General features: G+C 38.2%; 1 protein-coding gene across 1 annotated transcript in view; it reads left to right on the forward strand.

Annotated features, from left to right (window-relative positions):
• kdm4b (lysine (K)-specific demethylase 4B) overlaps positions 1-20,342 on the forward strand; it is a 32,232-nt gene extending 11,890 nt beyond the window's left edge. The window contains exons 7-22 of the mRNA XM_068320046.1: positions 1,345-1,448; positions 3,161-3,298; positions 6,328-6,524; positions 6,870-7,117; positions 7,496-7,740; positions 8,080-8,200; positions 9,193-9,353; positions 9,958-10,162; positions 13,496-13,572; positions 13,655-13,710; positions 14,073-14,181; positions 15,203-15,391; positions 15,943-16,119; positions 16,738-16,857; positions 17,457-17,549; positions 18,234-20,342. Coding sequence (XP_068176147.1) covers positions 1,345-1,448; positions 3,161-3,298; positions 6,328-6,524; positions 6,870-7,117; positions 7,496-7,740; positions 8,080-8,200; positions 9,193-9,353; positions 9,958-10,162; positions 13,496-13,572; positions 13,655-13,710; positions 14,073-14,181; positions 15,203-15,391; positions 15,943-16,119; positions 16,738-16,857; positions 17,457-17,549; positions 18,234-18,761 — 2,768 coding nt within the window. The 3' untranslated portion in view covers positions 18,762-20,342. The remainder of the gene's footprint in view (positions 1-1,344; positions 1,449-3,160; positions 3,299-6,327; positions 6,525-6,869; positions 7,118-7,495; positions 7,741-8,079; positions 8,201-9,192; positions 9,354-9,957; positions 10,163-13,495; positions 13,573-13,654; positions 13,711-14,072; positions 14,182-15,202; positions 15,392-15,942; positions 16,120-16,737; positions 16,858-17,456; positions 17,550-18,233) is intronic.
• The last annotated feature ends 2,063 nt before the right edge of the window (positions 20,343-22,405 follow it).

A 22,405-nucleotide genomic window follows, 5' to 3' on the forward strand; every position in this document is an offset into this window, starting at 1 on the left:
GTCTAAGAGCAAAAGTTAGCCATTGCTTAAGAGAGATTTGATGCTTGAAAATTCAAAATGTCAGAGGGGTGAATCTTACAACACAGAAGGGTGCATAGCACCAGCAAACAGAAGACATTCTATGTTTGTGAATATGTCAATGAAAAAAGAGCAAATCATAAATAGAAGAAAGATCATCCAGAAGTCCAGACACTTTGTGATTTGTTACTGCACCACAATCTTCGGAGATACAGTTTATTTTAGGCTACTCTTCAATGGTCCCATTAATGATGACTCAAAGCAGATCTTATACTTGTTATGCTTGCACCGCTTAACTCTAAATCATCTGCCTGTAGGTAACTGCTCATACTGAGAGTAAAGAGTATGGATGGATCAAAAGCATGGTCTTAACCGGTGTGTGCATGCATTGGTCAAAACAGAAAATTGAGATTAAAGATTGTTTTTTTTTTCAGATTGCATTCTTTGTAGCCCGAACCATTGTGATAACTTTGATTTTGAAGACACAAAAAAGTCCCAAACCACGCTGTCATTCCTTACTGGATAATTACAACAACCTGGTAAAATAATAAAAACATGTTGGATTTTTTTCAGCTATCTCTGAAATAAAGTGCAACATCTACAGGAGTAAAATACAAACTCAGTCCACATGAATTTTCTGAGATAAAGCATGAACATATTTTTAGGTATCTTTTAACAATTCTGAGTGTGTACATTGTAGATAATATTATTTATGCATGTTCTGTCATAATGAGCTCTTTTGAAAGCATGAGCTGTTTGTGACTTGCAAGATTGTACATAAGAGTATTTACAAAATCTTCTTTAGTTTAAAAGTCTGTGATCATCTTCTTGGACTTTCATAATCTTTCAAGACTAAAGTTGTCAAAATTGTCCTTCGAACATGCCTTTGTTTCCTGTTTAATGCGTTCTGCACCACTCTGAGTGCCAGATAGCCATGAGTGCAGTCAGTTACAAAGCCAGCAGCACTTGCTGCAATTTCAGTGGACATTTCCAAACCTAATGGTTTATGGTTTTAAATGTAAGCATATAAATATAAATGTACTCGTGTCATCCACAAACATACCTTGCCATCTCTGCTGATCTAATCCTTTTGCAGCATGAAGTGCTCCAGTTTCTCTTTGAAAAGTTGCATGTTGAAATACATAAGAATTTTATAAAATATGAAAAGATTTTTCTCAGGAAAGATATACTGACTCTGTGATATGGCTAAATTATGCCACAGTTTTTCTGTTATATGTGTAACTTTCATTGTTTTATCACACAATTTGAGTTTCTCTGGCTTTTTACTGAAATATCTTCATAAATATACCCCCCCCTCCTTTACAGGCTTTTTTCCTGGTAGCTCCCAAGGCTGCGACGCATTTCTTCGTCACAAGATGACGCTGATATCTCCATCTATCTTGAAGAAATATAGCATTCCTTTTGACAGGGTAAGTGGCAATTTGTCCATGTTGCTAATTTTGGTATTAGTGGAGCATCTCCTCAGATGTTTCTGTATTCTTACCTCATCCAGAGGAAGTGAGCTTGTTTTCGATCCAAATGAATTGTTAACCCGTTTTGAGGCCAACATAAATCCTGCAGTCTGCTGTATTGATACAGTGAGGGTAAGGAAGCGAGGAAGTAATTTAAGTTCCTAACTGTGGTTGGAGGGCCTCCTTTCTCCAGACCGTTCATCGCTGCACTACCCCTCTGGATGTCTTTTATCACCGCTAACATGTGACTTGTCACACACATTCATTACCACTCTGAATTCTCAGTTCATGTGTAAAAATAAAGCCCTCCTTTTGCACACTTGCAATTGTAAAAAGGAACATTTTTATTTTTGAACTGCTGCCATTTATCAAGGAAGTTCTCCCACTCTGAGCTCTACTCCTGGTTCTCCCCTTACACTTGTCACCTTGTCTGCCTTGAAGTGTCTCTTGATTTCCTGGATACAGGCTTCACAAAGAAATTGAGATCCACCGACACATAGGACTTGTGTTTGGGGCAACACACTGAAAATGTGCTTAACTTGTCCTCAAATTTGGATTTTCCAAGAATAGCGCTGAGCTCCTGAGAAGACACTCCACACTTTGAGCAGCAGTCATGTTGGCTTGTCTTACTGTTCTTCACAAGTTAGAAAAGTTTAGATAAGAGTTGAGTCTGAATTGTACTTAATAGCAATTGTTGTAGTCGTGATACTTAAAAAATAATAGAATATACTTTTAGAATTTCAGCAGATGATATTTTAAAGGTCAGAGAACTGATAGCGCTGCCAGTGTAAAAAGTTTTCTTTTCATTGCCAGTAAAAAATAATTGGGAAGCTACACCGTGTGGTGCTGTGCCAATCGACTATCTTGGGGCTTGGGGTAATGAGTCACATGTCACTAGCTCTCCCCACCTACACCTAACAAATGCGGCAGGCTGTCTTGGTTGTGAGTTTGTAGACAGGATTCAACTGGAAAATTACCTAACCCTGAAGTCATAATTGTATGTAATTAATAAATTGTGAACAATTGAGTTTTGAACTGCCAGGCAGGAGGCCTAGAGGAAGACCTAAGAGGAGGTTTATGCATGTAGAGAAAGGACATGAAGGTAGTTGTTGTGAGAGAGGAGGATGCAGAAGACAGGGTTAGATGGAGGCAACTGATTCACTGTGGCGACCCCTGAAGGGAAGAGCCGAAAGGAAAAGAAGAATAAATTGTGAACAGTTGTATGTAAGGCAAAAGCAAACATATTTCATATCCACGGAGGAATACAAATTTATATTAGATAAAAATCATATTAGATAAAAGTACATTAGAAATGTTAAGTCTAAAATTCAACATTTATAAGATACACAAAGCGGGATTAAGATTTGGTGGGGCTGGCTGGAGGTATACTTTATAGAACAGTAGAGTAGAATATTAAAAATTTTAGTTTTTAGTGTTTAGGTCAAGGCAAAAAGCAAGGATTGCTTTTCAAGGTTTATTAATCCTGAATGAAGAATGTCAAACATCAGTTCTGATGGTTGGACAGTACCTGTCATGATAGCTTCTGCAACAAGTGCATGTGAATGGGTGAATGTCAGCCAGTGTCAGCACACTAATTATTTTCAAAGATTTGTGATCCTTTACATTCTTGAATTTGTTGAGTGATCTCTGTTTTCTACCTATGTGAACAGATAACCCAGAATGAAGGTGAATTTATGATCACCTTTCCTTATGGCTACCATGCTGGCTTCAATCATGGCTTCAACTGTGCAGAGTCCACAAACTTTGCCACCCTACGCTGGGTGGACTACGGCAAAATGGCCACCCAGGTAAGATGAAACAGATTCTATAGGGTATTTCATGTCAAGTCAGGTTTAATTGCATTGGTAAAGTCAATGTAACTTTTAATAAACACGTTTAAATGCTCTTAAACTTTGAATATTCATTATTTAAACTATTGCCATTTGTAGGATCAGTTTGAAATAAGTTCTGATATTTTCTAATGAAGGAAAATAAAGCATATAATACACACATGTAATGCATGCATGAAAGGTTTGCTTCGATGTGTGATTCTACAGTAACTTTGAGCCTTGGTGCTTTGGTTTTTAAGAGGGTGATCAATAATATCGAAATACAAAAACGGTGTCAAGTACACTTCTGCACACCATCGGTTACCGAGGGTAACCGTACCCCCACATCCACCCATTGACACAAGCTGCCACTTTGCCTGTGGGCTACTGAGCATGAAATTGACAGGTCATGGGTTGGTTGTGGGTGGGAGTCCAACCATAATGTTTCCTGGAAGTACCTTCCTCTCAAGTCCTTTCTGTAATCTACACTTAATTTCCCTGTTCAGTTTCCCTCTTTTCTTGTATGTGTTTCCATTTTCCCTGCTCTCTTTCTACTTGGCTGCATGTCAGATTTATGAGCTGCCAGTTTGCAGAATCTTCCATCTTTCTCATTTTCACCTTCTCACTTCACCCATGTTGCTGCTTGTAATTTAACAACCAGCAGTCCAGGCTCCAGCAGTTGTCATCCCACTAAAGTCAGTGATCAAGAGAGGACCACACAACTACATTTATCTCAATTTGGTAAAGAAGAGTGCTCCATTATGCATTGTTTAATTCAAGTCTACAAACCTGGAGAATGTCAAGAAGAATGTGAAAGAGAAAGCTTGATCGATTAGAGAGACTCTCTGCATGCCCAGGCTCTCTCCCTCTGTTTTTAAGAAGAAAGAAAGTCCCCTTTATTAATCCCCAATGGAGAAATTACCTTTGCACTAAGTTATACATATTTGTGTTAGATACAGTGTTGTGTACAGGCCTCTGAAACACAACCACAACACACAAGGGACCTGTAGACATGGGGTATTTATTAGAAGATAAAAAGGTTCAGTAAAGTTCATTCAAGGGCATTTCAAAACATTTTGAGTAAATTAATCAATAATTTAATGCACTCATGTACTTGATTGAAAAATCATCAATCTCTGTGTCAAAAAGTCTCATGTAGATTGTTTCAGATAGGGTTTTGTTTCCATGGCACGAGTACCTGTGTTCTGCGGTGCAGTTTGTTCAGCATTTGGGCATGTCTGTCCTCAGCTGGGTTTACATGGACTCTTTTATTATGTGTGTAAACAGTGGCATGGGCATAAAATATTTTGGAATATTAAACTGGTCACCTACTTTTGGTCATCACATGCAACAGACTAAAAGTCATTAGTGACTGGTGGGGTAATGTTTCACCCACGTTGAGGAGCTTGTATTAGTAATGACCTTGTTTTGCCATTATTATTTGGCATGTACACCGTTGTCCACTGATCCAAAGAGTCCCTAGGTTCTCCATTTATTGCGGCTCCAACAATTTAACCCTATTAGGGAGCCAAGTATACTTCAGGGCTCATTGACTGTTTTCCTCAGGGTGAGTTTTTGTTTTGTCAGATCTTGTGCATCTAAAAATCTGTTTTCCTTTTAATGATTTTTTTTCTATAATAACTGTTGCCCTTGAGGAGGGCACAGTTATATAAAAAACACACTAATAGTTTTGTGAAAAATACCAGTGGGCCTTTGTATTAGTTTATAAATGAAGAAAACACATTTTTCCAAGTAGTGCAAGGAGTAATGTTTATATTTTATTTTGTATTTATACTTGCATGTTGTGGTTTTTAATCAAGTTTTACTATGGTTGCCCCCCCCCCCACACACACACAGCAATGTGTCGATGAGATGTAGGCTCAATATATAGTTTTGTGGGCAAGGTGAACTGACGTGTTTTCTGTAATTGAACATAAGGCTCTCAGTGCAGCTGGGCCCCGAATGTCATACCGCAAGCAAGGCAAAGGAAAATACTTTCATTTCACGCACACACGCACGCACGCACGCACGCACGCACGCACACACACACACACACACACACACACACACACACACACACACACACACACACACACACACACACCCACACACACACATCACTTGTGTTTCATCTACATTCTTTTGTTTCTTCAGAAAATGTCTTTCTGCTGTACTTGTCATTTCCCTATATTCAGAAAGTTGGTTTCATTCCTTCGTTTTCTAGTCAGCAAAATGATTCATTGCCTTGTAAGTTCTTATGAAGGTTTGTGGAGTCATCCTGAGACGCAAATGTTTATGGGATGTAACTGTCACCCTCAAGTACCAACTGCACTTTGGTGTAATTTATCCATCTATTTGCTAGATTTTACTCAATCTTATTTTGAAGTTAGATTGAATTAAACAGATAACAACACATTTTTGATCATGTGGATCAGAATTAATTGGCGGCTTCCATGTGCATTAATTACCTTTATATTTTTATGTACTGTTTTTCTGATTGAGATCTAAATAATGTTATATCAAGTGAATAATCCACTCTGCTTGAAAGTTACAATTCGGACGCTACGGCGAAGTGTATTAATGGCTTTATTTCTGTCTTTTCAATTTGAAACTTACACATTCATAAAAGTAATGTGTCATACACATTAATGTAAAGGCAATAATTGTAAAACATTACAAATTCATAACGTAGTAACCTATAATGGCAATTAAAGAATCATCTGTCTATAAGTTTAAATTTCTTTTCTTCTCCTTATCTGTTCTATCCACATCCTCCTCTATAACTTTTGATCAAATGTTGCTGAGATTTCCGTCAAACTGTAAAGTATAGCAAAAGTGTTGTCTTTAGCATCTTCTCTGTGTACAGTAGACAAACAGGAGCCTTTGTCCTCTGTGTAGAGTCATTTTAAGATCTCTTGTTATCCTTGTAACGTTGCTTTATTCATGCACCGCCTGCAGTCATTCCCAAACATGTCATCAGTTTTTTTTCTGTGCTTGCTCTTCTCTAGTGTTCTTGTCGTAAGGACATGGTGAAGATCTCCATGGATGTTTTTGTGCGGTGCTTGCAGCCAAACCGCTATGATCTGTGGAAACAGGGCAAAGACAATACTGTGCTGGACCACCTTAAGGCTACTGATCTCACCAGTCCAGAGCTAGAGAGCTGGAGGCAGCATCGTGTAATCCAGCGAGCAAACATTTTACGAAGGTGAAACATCAGACTAACTAAATTACCTTACTTCTAAAGTGCTGAGTTAAAGTTTATACATTGTATGTGCCATGTATTAATCAATTATTAATAATTAATGTTTGAGCATCAGTAATACAATGTATAATTATATTATAGGACTTGTTTTCAAAAGACCCATGAACTCATAACTACCACAACAGAAATAAGTTATGCATGATGGAATACAAGTTGATGTTGTTAAACTTTAAAAACATATATAAATACAGTACATATATACAGTTAAATGTGTGAAAGCAACCACTAACCCTGGATATATATCTTCTTTGAATTTTATAATTTGCTCATGTTTGTGTATTACCCCAGGGCCTTGCAGAAGATGAGGCAGTTTCGCCGTCTTAAACTGGAGGAGATGAAGGTACTGGCACAGGAGGGTATTGAGCTGAATGCTGCCGAATACCAGCGCCAGGTGGAAGAGCGCGATGCCAAGCGGAAGCAAGAGAGAGAGGAGCGTCTAGCCAGAGAGGCCATGATGACACTAGTGGCCATGGAACGCGAGGAACAGAAAGCTGCCGAGATTGCAACCAAAGCAGCAGAGACCCCAACCTTAGAAGGTGAACATGACATGAAAAGTTTTTGTTTGTGGTGTCATTGAAATTGTTCATTAAATAGTAATATCCTTATAAACTGCAAGAAAATGTGCCTGTATATATTACTGAAACCATTCTGAATCTAACCATCATTCCATAGGTGTATGTGATGCATTTGGATATATTTACCTGCAATACAAGCAAGGACGTAGCTTTCATGCTTTGTGTAGCTGCTAAGACAGGGGGGTGGGAATTTTTCACATTTGTCAGTTGAGTATACAGGAGTATTTGGAGAGGAGGACCTACTAGGAGAAGACATGTACTAATGGTGCAGAAGTGGCTCAGAGGGAGAGCAGTTGTCCAGTATTGTAATTGTTTTCCCTTCTCATTTCTCGTTGTCAGCACAAGAAACCGAGGCCACACTGCAGAACTTGATGGAAGATATTGAGAAAAAGAAGCACAAAAAGCCGAAGAAGCTAAACACCTACAATGCCATCACTGGATTTGAGGAAGCATTTGAGCAGTTTGCCAAATCCTGCACTAATTCAAATAATTCCATCATCAGTCATCCAGAGGTTGGGAACCCTCTTACACCAAAGCCGATGGACGCACCGGCAGACAGCAAGCTGGATATGAGTGCCACCCAGGTTAGTTCCTCCAGCTCAGTTTTAAATACACTTGTCTCTAGAGTTGTAACAGACTATTGTGTCCAACAAGGTAGTGGATAGTTTTCTCAAACCATAGTTGCTGTTATTTTGCTGGACACAAGGCTAGGATGGACACCATTTTGGCCATATTTTCATGGAAACAGCAAATTCTAGGAGGCAAAAACTCTAAAACACACAGATCGTATTGCAATAAGAGTTAGCTTTTATTTTGGAGAAGTTTTTGCCCAGTCCAAATAAACAGTTTGCATACAACTTTTGTGCCAAATTGCAAATTGAAAGGAAGAAAGACTCACATAAAACAATCTTTTATTTCATCAGGCATGCTATTCCAAGTTAAAGATGCCCACAGAGGTCAAAAAGAGCCGCCGTCACCCCCTCACCAAGCCACCTAAGCGTTCGCCCTTGTCTGTCCTAAAGCAAGACTCAACCAGTGACAAAGGTCGGTATCTATCTTGAGACATTTAAGTAAACATGACTGTTTTATTGCATGTCTTTTCTTATTTTAAAGTCAGTGCCAGTTGTATGCAAAGTTATCCACATTGCAACAGGGGATTCTCTTGTAACTGTTTTCAAAGCCACCTTCAAGATTGTGATGAAATACAGCGTCAGGTGGTGGAAATACTGTTTGATAGCACCTTGACATGAATAGGCAATAAATCAAATGAGTGAACAACAATATAAAGGAACACATAGATGTAAGACATTGGGTCTTTTCAATCCCAGATAATTCATCTCCTGCAGTACTTTATTCCCATCTCTTTAATTGTATTCATCCTAATCATAGTCCTCACCATCATGGTACTCACAATGAAAAAATACATTTTTGTCTAATTAGTGATCTTGAGAAAACTGTTTAAAGAGAACTCAAGCTCCCTGTTCGGATAATGAAATCAATACTGCAAAGGCACTTTTTACCCACATCCTGTCAATAGTGTCCGTTTCATTTCTGAAAGACACCTGTTGGTTTGGTCATGATGTTCAGTTACATGCTTTTTAATATGACAGCAGGGGACCCCACTTAGAGCCTGTCTTTCAGATAACAAGGTACACTAAGAAGGAAATCTGGTGAAAAGAGAAAAGAAAGCTAAATCACAACCTCTAGAAGAGTTATCCTCGCTTTTTGAACAGGTTTAACAAACAGTTTGAGTCAGTAGCTTCAGGGGCCTCACAGCAAAATTGATTCCAGACTCACAACACCATGTTGTTGTCTGTGCTATTTGTGTGCAGCAGCCAATTATAGGTGTTGTTGTTATTGTCTAGAGCAGAATTTACTATTTTTGTTTTTGTCAAGGGCCGTCTCATTAAAAAGACAATTATGCTTTGCATTTCAAAGAGCAGATAAAATCATTGTCATAAATTAATTTGGAACAATAAGACTGTGGATTCTTTATTTTTGGAACTGCAGTCTTAAATATGTTTTATTTTTTACAGAGTTGTCATCTCTCATGCCACTGGACAGTAACATGAAGAAACAGGAGATCTTATGGCAGAACCAGTCTCCCAACTTCATAGCAGAGAAGACCTTCAATGCTGCAATGTCAGCACTCCAGCCACATTGTGCTGTTTGTTCGTTGTTCTGTCCCTACATAAAGGTACAACAAAAAAAGACAGCAGATTGCACTTATGTGTCACTAGTAATGCTAGAGATGGTGATAATAACGCTGGTTAAGTAGTTTAAATAGCACCAATTTGGGTCCAGCAAGATGCTTTTGTCTCATTAAATATGAGAATAATCCTCATTCAATTCATTTTAATAATTGCAAAGGCTGACCAACAGTTATGGTAAAAGGGACATACAGCAGGTTTCCATTATCTTCTCATTACCTTAGTTATTTTGAAATCTCCCCAATCAAAATCTCTCGAGAAAAATCACTCTTCTATGAACAATTTTGTATTGCATGATAAAATCACCAACAATAAGACAAAACAGTAATATTGTGTGTTTCACTGGTTCCCTCTGAAACTGTGTCATGTTCACATTAAATGCTGTGTAAAGCACTAAATTGGATTGAATGCTGTAGCCTGTTGATGACCATAACAGGCCTGGCTGTGGTAGAGTGGTCGTCTACTTATCAGATGGTCGAGTGTTCAAGAATTGACTTCTTTTTTCCAGAATCACTTTTTACAAATAATCATAATATTTGACAATCCCAGGATGCAGCCTGATAACTAGCTTGTTTCCCTTAACCTCCGCAGCACACTGAAAGTGGCTTCATTTCAAGTGACACGAGTCGCTCCCCCCCTCCCTCCCATGGCAGTCGGACTCGTCCCCTTGTCCCTGAGATGTGCTTCAGCGTTGGTGCATGCAACACTGAGCCTCCACCAACCAATTATCACATTGGAGAGGATGGAACCAGCCTTCTGCTCCGCTGTTCATCTTGCAATATGCAGGTTCATGCTAGTAAGTGTAAAACCCATCAAAATATTAGAAAAACTGACAGTACTTGAGGAACAATGAGACAAAATATCATGTTAAATACTGTTCATTGTGGAAAATTATTACCTGCAGACTGTTTTTACCAGCAAATAAAGACTTTGGATTGGAATAATTATAGAAGTTAGTATAAATCTACATGTTGCTTTTATGTCATGCATTTACTTTATTTATGAATAAATAAGATTAAAAAAAATATTCAAACATACGATTTCATTTTAAATAAAATACTTTTTTATTTAGTTAACATTTGCAGTACATGAACATGTGCAATTGCATCCAAATGCGTATTTGTGCCAGACAAATAATCGGTTGCTACTTAGTGAGCTATTATTTAGATTAAACAAGAAAGAAATGATTTTTGGTTTCTGTTGTTTGTCACTTAAGACAAACAACAGAAACCATGATGAAAATTGTGGTTTCAGGCAGCTACAAATTTGTACATGACTCAAGCTGTAAAGACAGGTTTTACATGGTGTTTCCCTATTTTTTACTTTTCACAAATTATTTTTAATCCCTTGAGCCATGAGAATAGAGTTTCAAAAATAGTAGGCAGAGAAGATGAGACCCAACAATCAATCAATCAAGCAATAAACCAATCAATCAACCTTTATTTATATAGTGCTTAATCACATCAGACATTTCAAAGCACTATAAGAGACAGAGAAACCCAACAGAACCCTCCAAGAGCAAGCATAAGCAACAGTGGCGGGGAAAAACTCCCTCATTGAGGAAGAAACTCTGGTCAGGACCCAGGCTCTGGAGGGTGGTCATCAGCCTTTACCGGTTGGGTGGGAAAAGAGATATGCTGGGGATAGAGACAGAGCAAGGGAAAGAAAGAGATAGTGGCAGACAGGCCAGATAGAATTTGCAGTCAAATTGTGCTGTAGTTGTTGAAGTGGGGGTGGGATTTCCAGGACTTTGGATTTCCTGTTTTCGATGCTTGTTCCACATCTGTCCAGCAGAAGCACAAAGACAGCGGCAGTATCTTGCAAGCGAAAAGTCCAATATCAGCGAAAGCAAATAAAGAGAAGTAGCAGAAGCGACAAGCAGTGCTCCATTTTATTGATTGCAATTTTTTTTTTTTTAAGTTTCTGAGCTTAACTCTCCTTGGTTGTGGTTGAACTGGGTAATTGGCTGCTCAAATAATTCAAACGTCTCTCTAGAAGAAGTACCCCATAAACACGCTGATTCTTTTGTTTACGCACGCACGCATGCACGCACGCACGCACGCATGCACACACCAAGCTCTAATATCTGTATGCTTGTCTTCAAATCTGACTACCAAGTGCTAACACCAGTCCGGGTGCAGACAAGCAAAATAGATACTCATGTATTGTTCTCTTGTAGATACGTTTTATTTCTGTGTACCACGGATAGCAGTGACGGAAGTCTTTGTTTTTTATCAGTTCTAATCTAGTGAACATGAATTCCTTGAGCAATGTCTTCACATTTGGCACAAACTACTTGGACTTTACAAATAGCAATGAAAAGGTATCAGTTGTCGACGGTCAGGGTCACTGGAAAACCATAATTCAAGATTTCACTTAACAATCAAAATTTCATCCAAATATCTAAAAGAAGAAAATTATGTACTTTTCTTAATACCCAATGAAGGTCAGGGTCACTGGAATGACATGTTATCTAAAAGCACTTCTCATCATCATAATTCAGCGACAGAATAGTACATTGGGATCATACTTCACATCTTGTTATACTGAATTGATGTCACTGATCTTGGGTGCCCACCTTAAAACTTATCTGAGCTGTCAGGCTGATGTGTGTCAAGAGGCGGCAGTGGCTCAGTGGTAGACCGTGCGTCCAGTGTTCCATGATCGGCGGTTCCCTCCCTCTGTATGCGTACAGGCCACTTGTGTGTGCTTGTGTGTTCAGGGCCTGTACACACTAACTAATATACAGTGTTTTCCGCATTATAAGGTACACCAAAAAGCCTTTAATTTTCTCAAAAACTGACAGTGCGCCTTATAATCCAGTGCGACTTATATATGAAAAAAGTTTTAAAATAGCCCATTCATTGAAGATGAGTTCTCAGCTGTCAGCTGCAACCTCAACCCCCACGCTGTTGCCTATCTCGTCAGCAGCCCAGACAGAATACACAAGTCTAAACTGCGGTTCCTCCCCGCCACATTTACCTGCTACTTCAGGTGTCAACCACATTTGCGAATAAATTGTTGCATGCCAGGCACCTTTGGCCAGCAGTGACTTGGCTCTTGGAATTTGAGAAAAGTTGTGAATGCAATCCCTTTATCAAAGCTCAATCAAGTGAATGCATGACGCAACCACAACCACTACAGTAGTTTCTATTCTATGCGCCTTATAATGCTGTGTGCTCTGTTCTGTTCTGGTGTGTTACATTCTTGTCATCAGAATGACGTGTATGGTGTGTGTGTATGTGAGTGATAAATCCGTACTAGGGAATTAGACCATGTCTCAACAATATATCGCATCCAATTAAAGTAATATAATAACTTAATTTATCTACTTTACTTTGTTGATTGAGGAGCTTTTGTAGTCTTTGGAGAGAAAAGTTATTGTAGAGCCCCGTTTGTCAGAAATGCACACACTCGCACGCATCACTTTCTCCTTGGTTCTTATTATTTCCAAAGCCAGAGTGCACTTTCAGAAAAGACAGTTCATTAGTCATCCAGGAATAAGCTTCGCTCCGATGGGGAACCAGCAGGGCTATTGATAAGACCTAAGGCAGAGAGAACTGTCAAAAACTGCAGTTTTGCACTCAGTTTCTTTGGACATCCAACAAAAACTCATTCAGACCTGTCTTGGTGTAAAATAAATCTTGCTTCAAAAGTTCAAATTTGAAATGACAGGTAGATAAGGCAAGTTCTGTTGCTTGGCTGCAGACCATACAAACCCTTTTAAGACTGCTCATGCAATAATGCTACAATAAACACGTTCTCTCTACTGTTTTTGTTTATTTAGACTGAACATGTAAAAGTGGAATAACTGTACTGGGTGATTTTCACAAGTGAAAGAGGTGTGTTTGATAAGCCAACAGCATCAAATTTGTATGTGATGTTTTCCATGACGTAAGCTACCCTTTTTGGTATTGGCATCACTTTAAGGGTACTGCTATCGTAATTTCTTTTACGCAATACCCTGCCTATTATAGAGCCTTTATACAAGCATAGTCCAACACCATTGTATGAATATGTATGTCTCTGAATGCTACCATGTTTTATGAAATGCTTTCTGCTGACAGTCAGGCTAGAAACACATGATTTCAGTGCAGTTCATTTACCATTATTATCTCCACTCATATAGGTTGTTATGGTGTGAAGCCAGAATCTGTTGGTGCATCCTGGATATGCTCCAGGTGTACAGTAGGAGCATGGGCAGTGGTGAGTAGCATCAGACCAAAAATTGAGATACTTGCTTTTGTTATTGCCCAAACTTCATCAATATTTGTTTTTCTGTTTTCAGGAATGTTGTCTTTGTAACTTGCGGGGAGGGGCTTTGAAACAAACCACAGACAAGCGGTACGTATTATATTGTTAGGTTGTGGTTTTACATCTTTGCTAATATTATTGTAAATTTCTAGTCTACAATATATGTATGATACAAATGATTCTATCAGCAAAGAATAAAAAAAAACCCAATTGCTATAACAGAAATATTTTACATGCTTTCCACTTCCATTAGATTTCCAGTTTCATTAGATTTCTTGACAAGAAAAACCAAAACTGCTTTGGCAAATGAAAATGTGTAAAACCACTCAAACTTGATCTGGTTTTCAGAGTTTGCTGGTGGATTTTTTGAAGAAATGACAGAAATAGTTGATATTATCAGAATGATATGTTTAAAAGGCCTTTATGTTTTGCATTTCTTTCTTTATAACTAGGTGGGTTCATATTATCTGTGCTATTGCTGTGGCTGAAGCTCGCTTTGTCAACGCAATTGAGAGAGAGCCAGTGGATGTCAGTGCCGTTCCAGAGTCACGAAAGAATCTGGTAAATAATAATGGTATAGGCTGCTTTCAGACATGCACAGGCCAACATGTAAACCCAGGCTAAACCACTAGGTTACTGATATACTGCTGCCATAATTTTTTCCTCAATATTTTTAGCTCCCACTGGGTTTTTTCCCCTATGTGTAAGCCTCTTTCCTGCTCTCTGGTTCTCTATCTTTCACTTTCTCTACCACACTCGCTCTTTCCCTGGTTGATCATGTTCCTTGGGATCCAGTGAAACAGATGAATGGGCCGATCAAACATGAAATCAGTTAATATTGCTCTGTGTTCAGAAAATCCATTCTTTTTCTCTCCCCCTCTGTCTTTACACATTTGGTTTCCAGGGACAGAGATTCCACACAAATTCAATTTGTCTCAGTAGTTTCAGAATTCCTCAGGCTCTGCCCAAATCCTGCAACGATGTACCCTTCCCGAAGGAAATGTTTTATATTGCAATGAGAGGCACTCCAGTTTCCTTTCTTGTGAGAAAACTGCCTCAGGTTCAGAAAATCAGACTGCTTGAATAAATATATTTTTTTAAAACTTCCAACACTTGAGGCATATTCACCTGTTACATGCAACAGCAGTCGGCTTCAGTCTTGAAATGCAATAAATAGTTAAAATAAGTCAAAGTAGCATTTTTTTTTTAACATTTAAAACAATTGAGATCAGAATCCAAATGAAGAAAACATTGATTGGCCTTTGGCCAACTTTGCTAATTTTGTCAGATCTCTTTGGAGTCATGTGACCACAGTATCATGCCTGTGATTTGAGCAGTGGAACGTACACAAACTTAAAGATTACCCTAACTTAAAATCAAATAAAAATAATAGTGTGTCTTGTGGTTGATTTGTTGTCACTTTTTCTACTAAAAATATTTGTAGAACCAAATTGAATCTTAGGGAGATCCTTCAAAGGTCACGGAAAAGAATGCAACATGTAAAATTAGTTTCAGGGAGTCAAGAGGAATTAGTCTTTAACTTAAGTCACAAGCTAAAATCTGTTTTTTGTCTTCATTGTAGAAGTGTGTTATCTGCCATAAAAAGAACGCCAGTCAGAACCGTGGTGCCTGCATCCAGTGCTCACATGAGAAATGTGCCACGTCTTTTCACGTTACCTGTGCCCAAATTGCTGGAGTTGTCATGTCACCCGCCGACTGGCCCTATGTGGTGTCAGTCTCCTGCCACAAGCATAAAAGGGCCCCGCCAAAGGTAAGTGGAAATAGAGAGAAATAGACTGTTTTTGGTAAAACTAAAACCCAAAAGGTTTTCATTTATAATTTGAGATATGACAGATAGCCAGTGTCAGGGACAGTCAAAGAGGAGATAGGAAATGTAGGAGCTGGTGAGTTTCACTCAAACCAGGTCTTTGTGATAGAATCTGATGTGATTTGACCCATAATCTACTGGGTCAAGTGACATCAGGTTATCCAAAAAGAAAATATTGAAGGCTCAGGAGAGTGGATCAGGAAACTACAAAGCAGTAGCAATAGATAGTGTGAAATCACTGTCCTGCTCCTAGAAGCTGGATCAATACTTTGGGAAGTGCCTGGTTTCCAAGAAACAACCAATCAGAGCCAGGCTCCTGATAGTATCCAGACTGTCTTCCAATGAATAAAAAAATATTTTCAGTATATTTAAAAAGGAGTATCAGTTTGACTTTTGACTCAATGGATGAATACACTCTGTAATGTTGCTATAATGTTGTTCCATCCTACTTTAACCTACTTTAATGCTCTGCTTTCTCCTTTTTCCCCCTCCAGGCTCAGAAAACACCAAAAGTCCCACAGGGTCCAACCCTGGGACTGAAGGTGATTGGCCGCAACAGTGATGGCTGGTACTACCACTGTACCATCATTGGCATTGCCGAACAGACGTTCTACGAAGTCAACTTTGATGATGGCTCATACTGTGACAACATTCACCCAGAAAACATAATAGTGAGTGATGCCTACCTGTGTACCGTTTATAGAAACAATTGATTCCATTTCTAAAAGCAAGGATGTAATGTCCTTGCAAATGCTATATGCTTTATTACTGGGGCATCTTTCCAAATGAAAATATAACTTCAGCATAAAAAATACTTAAATGAGTGTCATATGTTTGCAAACCAATATAAAGTTTATCAGAGAGTAAAGAACAATGTCTACATCTGAAAAGGCTGAGCAAATAATATGTAAGAACTATATCAAGTTATATAATGTTTTTTTTTTTAAAAAAAAGCGTGCAGTCAGAGAAATTTTAATTCATTTTCTGCTGCCAACACTTTTGAAATGACGTTCAGTCAAACTTAAATGAAAAATATTGAACATCGAAGTTCTACCAAAAATAAATTTTTATTGTCATGTTAATCAAATCTGTCAGATCCTCAGATACATTTCTTGTATTACTGCTTCGAAGTGAGACGTTCATCAAAACCTGAGATGATCATGTTTTGGAAAATAACAGGCTGAGCTCTTAATGCTCATTTCTGTCATTCTTCTAGCGCCTATTTATCTCTCTGCATCTCCTTTTTATTCCTCTGTGGATTATCATTTTTCTTGCTTCCTCCTTTTCAGAGTCATGACTGTCTCAGTGCTGGTCCTCCTGATATTGGAGAGTTGCTTTTGGTCAGCACGTCTGAGGGTCCGATTCTCAATGCTTCCTTTGTCAAGGAGCACACCCACAAGTTTTACCAGGTGAGGAAAATAGCCTGTGGTTGATTTTTTATTTATTGTCAAACCTGCAAAAATACAAAACCTCTGCAAAACCCAGAGTATCAAGTTTAGAAGCTGATTAAGCCACAGTTTAGATCTGTGAATCACACAATGGGTAAAAATACTATATTAAAGGAAATGAAAATTAAATGGTTAAAAATTAAAATCTTTCCACTTTTAGTATGTAAAAATGTATGAAAAGTTTCAAAGCATCCATTTTCTCTATAAATAAAAGTGTAAACTTTGAACAACACAATGTACATGATATATAGCGTAGCTGTCTGATACAGTGTTTTATTAAACGTTATGGAGTGGAAACATTTAGCACCAGTGGTGCAACTTGGAATTTTATGGAGCAAATCAACAGCACGCGTACGAAGTGGATAAAGGACTGTTGGACCAGAGGCAATAAAAAAAAGATTGCATCAGTCAGGTTTAATTTTTGAGCCACCTTATCTTTTATTTTACTACCTGCAGTTGTATCTTCTTTTAGTTTGCAAATTCATTATACAGTAAACGTCTATTCATTTTGACAATTGACAATCAAATAATTATTTGATAATTTTATTCAATTTGCTTAGGTTGAGTTTCAGGACCAGAGTCAGCTCATACTAAAACCTTCAGAGATCCATCAGCTGGAAATGGATCTTCCAAAAAGGGTTCGAGCAAGACTGGTGAGTGTATTTAGTAGTTCTTTTTATGTGTCATAAGGATGTTACTTCAGTAACGTTGTCTTATCTCAACATTATACTTCTGCTTAACTTCAACATTTTAATGTTTTCTGTAAAGCCACTGTGGTCAGTTCATCTTTTCCCCCTTTCCCTTTCCACCAATCGGCATGAACACTTGTCTCTGTTTTCACCTCTGTCTGTTTCTCTCTTCACCTCCTTTTCTTGCTTTCAGTGTCTTACCCAAAACATACAATTTGCTTTTTGGATTTTTTTCACCAGCATCTTCATTGTCAGCACCAAATGTAGAGAGTGTTTGTACCTGTTTGATTTGGGGCTTTTTCATCCAAGAGTCTTCATCAGTCCCAATTAACTGTTGGTAATTCTAGGTAGTTAACATCCTGAATGGTTTTCAAAGGAAGTTTGATACTTAAGAAACTCACTTGTATCTGATTAACCTCTGAGAATTGAAAAGGAGTTTCTTCAGGCCAGAAACAATGAAATCCGAAATAGTCTCCCACAAGAGTAAAATATGTCATAGAATGTTGTGCAACATTAGCCTCAGGGACGTAGGATAAATGCTAGCAGTTCTACGAAATTCCAAATTAACAATCACGATAGCTGTAATCAATAGAGCATGTACAGATAGGTCTTGATGAGGGGTTTCTGACTGTACCGGTCTGTTTGCAGGCCATACCTGCGCCACAACAGGAGGTTTCCTCAGCAGATGAAGTCCAAGCAGCCAAACGGCGGTGCCTGCCCTCAGGTGTAGTCCCATCCACTGATCCACTGATGAAGGCACCCAACAAGCCCATCAATCCCCTTCCTACGGCTCCAGGACCAGGCCCAACAGCAAAGCTTAACAGTATTGGCACACCATCAACCTCACAAACCCAGTCCCGGAACATCAGTGCACAGCAGGATGTTACCTCGGTAAACGGAGGGGTTCAGGTGGACACTGAGACCCCAATGGACACAAGTGCTGCCCTCACCAAGTCAGCTGAGTCAGCCCTGGCCCCAGACCCCACACTGACGCCACAGTCGACATCTTTTCAATCAATGTTGAACTCTGATCCCCTATTGTCCGCCGCGTCCCCTCCTCTGCAAAACCAGCACATGTCAGACGTCTACATGCCGAGCAGTGGTTACGTCTCCTACATGGAAACCCTCCTTCATTCACATTTCCCTCAGGAAGATGGCCCCGGTCCCCTGTATTAAATTTCAAAGTTTTCCTCGACCAATGGAGGCTGAGCCCATAGGAAGAAACCTAATAGAGGTGGATTGTACAGAGTGCAGTATTAATGGACAAAGCATTTCCTCCACTGGCCTGAGAGTTTGGGGATGGACAATAAAAATTCACGGACAAACAAGCTCTTTTAATGCATGGTACTTTGCTGTTTTTGATTTTGTGTATTTGCAGTTAATACTCTATTCTGCTGTGAAGCAGCAGATAAAGATGATATAGATTTTTTAGGGGGTTTTGTTTTTTGGTCAGCTGCTGTGCTTTTTTCTTCCATGGTAATAGGAATACATGTATGGTTGATATCAACTCCATACCTCGTTGCATTAATTACTTGCATTAAAACAGCACACTCCATTTCGTTTGTGCAGTGATCTAATGACATTGTGTATCAAAAATCAAAAAACCAGCAACAAAATGTCTATTTTTTAATCCAGCCTTTCCTGGCTTTAAGACTGGTTGAAATAAAGTTACATTGTCCATCTATAGAATATTTTCAGTAAGGTGTTTTAATTTCAGATTGTAAGAGGTTATTGGGAAATGGGGTAAAAATGTATTGTTGGGGAAACTCAGTATTTAAATGTGTTGGTCAAATAATGAAAAAATTATTTGTATTAGAGGAAACCTGTTGAATACAAACACTAATATGCTTTTCTGCAGGATGCATTGCATTTTTTGTGAGGATGTGTCACAGTAGTTGAAAGATGAGGCCCTTTATCTAATGGTCAATCGGCGGCTCCACTTTTCACACCCAAATCTATCTCAGGGTTCCTACATGCGAAAAATAATGTATATATAAGTTATAACTATCAAGTCTTCACAGTTAGTGTTGAACAGCCCAGAAAACTGCCTCAATATATTACTTAGTCATGATTGGCACGTGACTCTCCTTTTTTTTTGTCATAATTTTCTCTATTAACTGTCAGTCTTCAGTATCGAATGATATCTTTGTATATTGTCACACTTCTCTTATAAGCCAATGAAGTCCGTTTAAAGAAACCTGAGGCAAATGTCAGATATGGAAAATGTATACTATGTAGGAACCCTAAAATATTTAAATATTTTGTATCATTATTGGTTTAAATTGTACGTTTAAATCAGTATTGTATATTGTTAATGTCGTCTGTGTTTTCTATTTCTGTTTGTGAGTTCATTTCAGAAAATGAACATATAACTATCTTAGCCAGTCCAAAATATAAATTTCTTTATTTTTGACAGGTTTTCACAGGAATTTAACTCCGTTTGTACCAGTAAACAGCTTTTTTTCCCAGGATATACTCATTTTATGCTACAGAGGTGCTACCAAGATGATAAACTACTGATGAACTGAATTTTCTATGACTGGCACCCTGTACATACTGCAGACTTTGTGTATTGTGAATGAAATTTGTAGTTGTCACATTGTATACAGTTTTTCTCCTGTCATTGCAACTGAGAATTCTGGAACACATCTTTGTTCCTGTATCCAGATAAAATCTTACTTCATAGGGATTAAAGTGGGTTGCTAGTCACCAGCTTTACTTTGTCCTGTGTGTTCACTAGCAATGACTAGACAATCATCTGCTCTCACTTTCTGATACACGTCAAATCAAGGTGTGTGCTCTCTGGATAAAACCATTACATGTGTAACTTTAGTGTCCCATCAATGAATTCTTTGATATTGTTTCATTAACCAGATCCGACACAAGCAGCTTACGAATTTCTGAGCAGGAAATTGATGAACAAATGAACAAATACTTTTCATTAATTTTTTCTGTGGACAACAGAAACTGACAGAAACAAGGCAGCCAATCCGCGCCAACGGCCTCTACACAACCGGAACAATCGCTGAGCAATTCACACCAGTGAGTCCCTCACTGGTGTGTGAATGTGTGGTGTGGTAGTCTATTAAATAATACTCCCTTTACCTAATAGGGATGAGCGACTACACCACAATCTGTTCAACCATCAAGATTATCTGTATCCATATCTGTACTCGGAATAGGCGGGGCCTAAACCAGAAACGGGTGTGGTTTGACCAAAAATGGGTGGGGCTTAAATTGTACATTATTTTAAATCTGAAATTGATATGGATTGATCAGAAGTTGCTATATTTATTTTTTATTTTAAAACTATTTACAGAACAGCCTTAAAATTGAGATTCAAATTAATGTTTTTGATCACAAAAATAAGAACTATTTACAGAACAAGTTTTTTATGGACTCAGAACATGAATTATATTAATGAATACAATGCATGCAATAGGGAATTATGAACTACAAAGTATGCATGAACAAGAATTGTCGTACTCAGCACAACTTTCTATTTAAATTTTTTTTTTTAATAAATTCTTATAACCAAACTTTTTTTTCAATTATTTATTTTTACCACCTAACGTCCTTGCCATTGTTTTCACATAAAGCTAAACAAAGTTTGTAAAGGTGTGTGCGAATGTGTTTGTGTCTGTTTGTCCATGTGTGTGTGACTGAGTAACTGTGAGAGGGAGAAAGATAGATACAGTAGAGTACGTATGTGTGTGTGTGTTACTATGTAAGAGTTAAAATATCTATGCAGAATATATAAATTATTAATTTGAACTGATGCGAGAAAGTGACTTATTCTAACCTATATACTATATACTGTACAGTATATCAAAGACATCTCTTTGTTTTGCCTATTAATTGATAACATTACCTTGCATCTAGTTTTACAGTCTGATTTGAGAATTGAATACAATGCCTGGTAGGCAATCCAACTTTATTTTTAACAGAAAATAGTATGAGACCAAGTATTATAATTGCGATGTTGAAGTGTTTTCACTTAAAATCATCGAGAATTTTTTTCTCTTAGAATTAATTGAGCAATTATGGAATTAAATTAAGGTGACCTTGATTTCCACAAGACTGGTGTGAAATTAGCTTTTAAAGACGATCATCAGCCACCTCCTCCTCCACAGAAGAGATTGCGAGTGTATTTTTAATAATTGGCGGTACAAACAGCAGTAGTGCTATTTATTCCTCACTGCAGTGTCACAGTGACCCCAAGTCATCTGGATTTGCACATTAAGCACCTAGCGTTCGTTTTGAACTTCGTTGCTGTGTTCATCTCGTGTTATTTTTAGCTAATTTGGATGATTTTCCTGTTAATTAATTGCACCACCAGAGTTCCCCTTCAAATAAATTTCATAATTAGCATTTTTGGAAACTCCACATTTTCTTATATTTTCTTGTGATTGTAGATGGACTTTAAGTAGAGCTCAAAGATCTAATACCACTCAGTACAGCTGAGGGGACCTTTCACATTACACACTATGTTTCATATTACACACTTTCACTAATACTAGAGACAACACCCACAGTACAAACTTCCCCTAGTGCAGCTCACTCTCTCCATCCAATCTCTTTTTCTTGACAGTCCATGTGTAGTTCTCTCTTCTGGTATGCCAAATCCACTGTTGACCACTTGTGGAAAAATGTCTCTAGAGCAATAATCCTTCCCCTTTGTTTTTGTGGAACTGACACAAAGCCTGTTTTGATTGTTTAATACTGTGGGAAAATTCCCAGACGTCAAAATGCATTTTAAGATGTTGGAAAAGACAGTGACATCATAGTCAATATTGCCCAAAGGATTAAAAAAACAATAC

This window comes from Antennarius striatus, chromosome 7 (assembly GCF_040054535.1).
Source record: "Antennarius striatus isolate MH-2024 chromosome 7, ASM4005453v1, whole genome shotgun sequence".
In the NCBI taxonomy this organism is placed as follows: Eukaryota; Metazoa; Chordata; class Actinopteri; order Lophiiformes; family Antennariidae; genus Antennarius; species Antennarius striatus.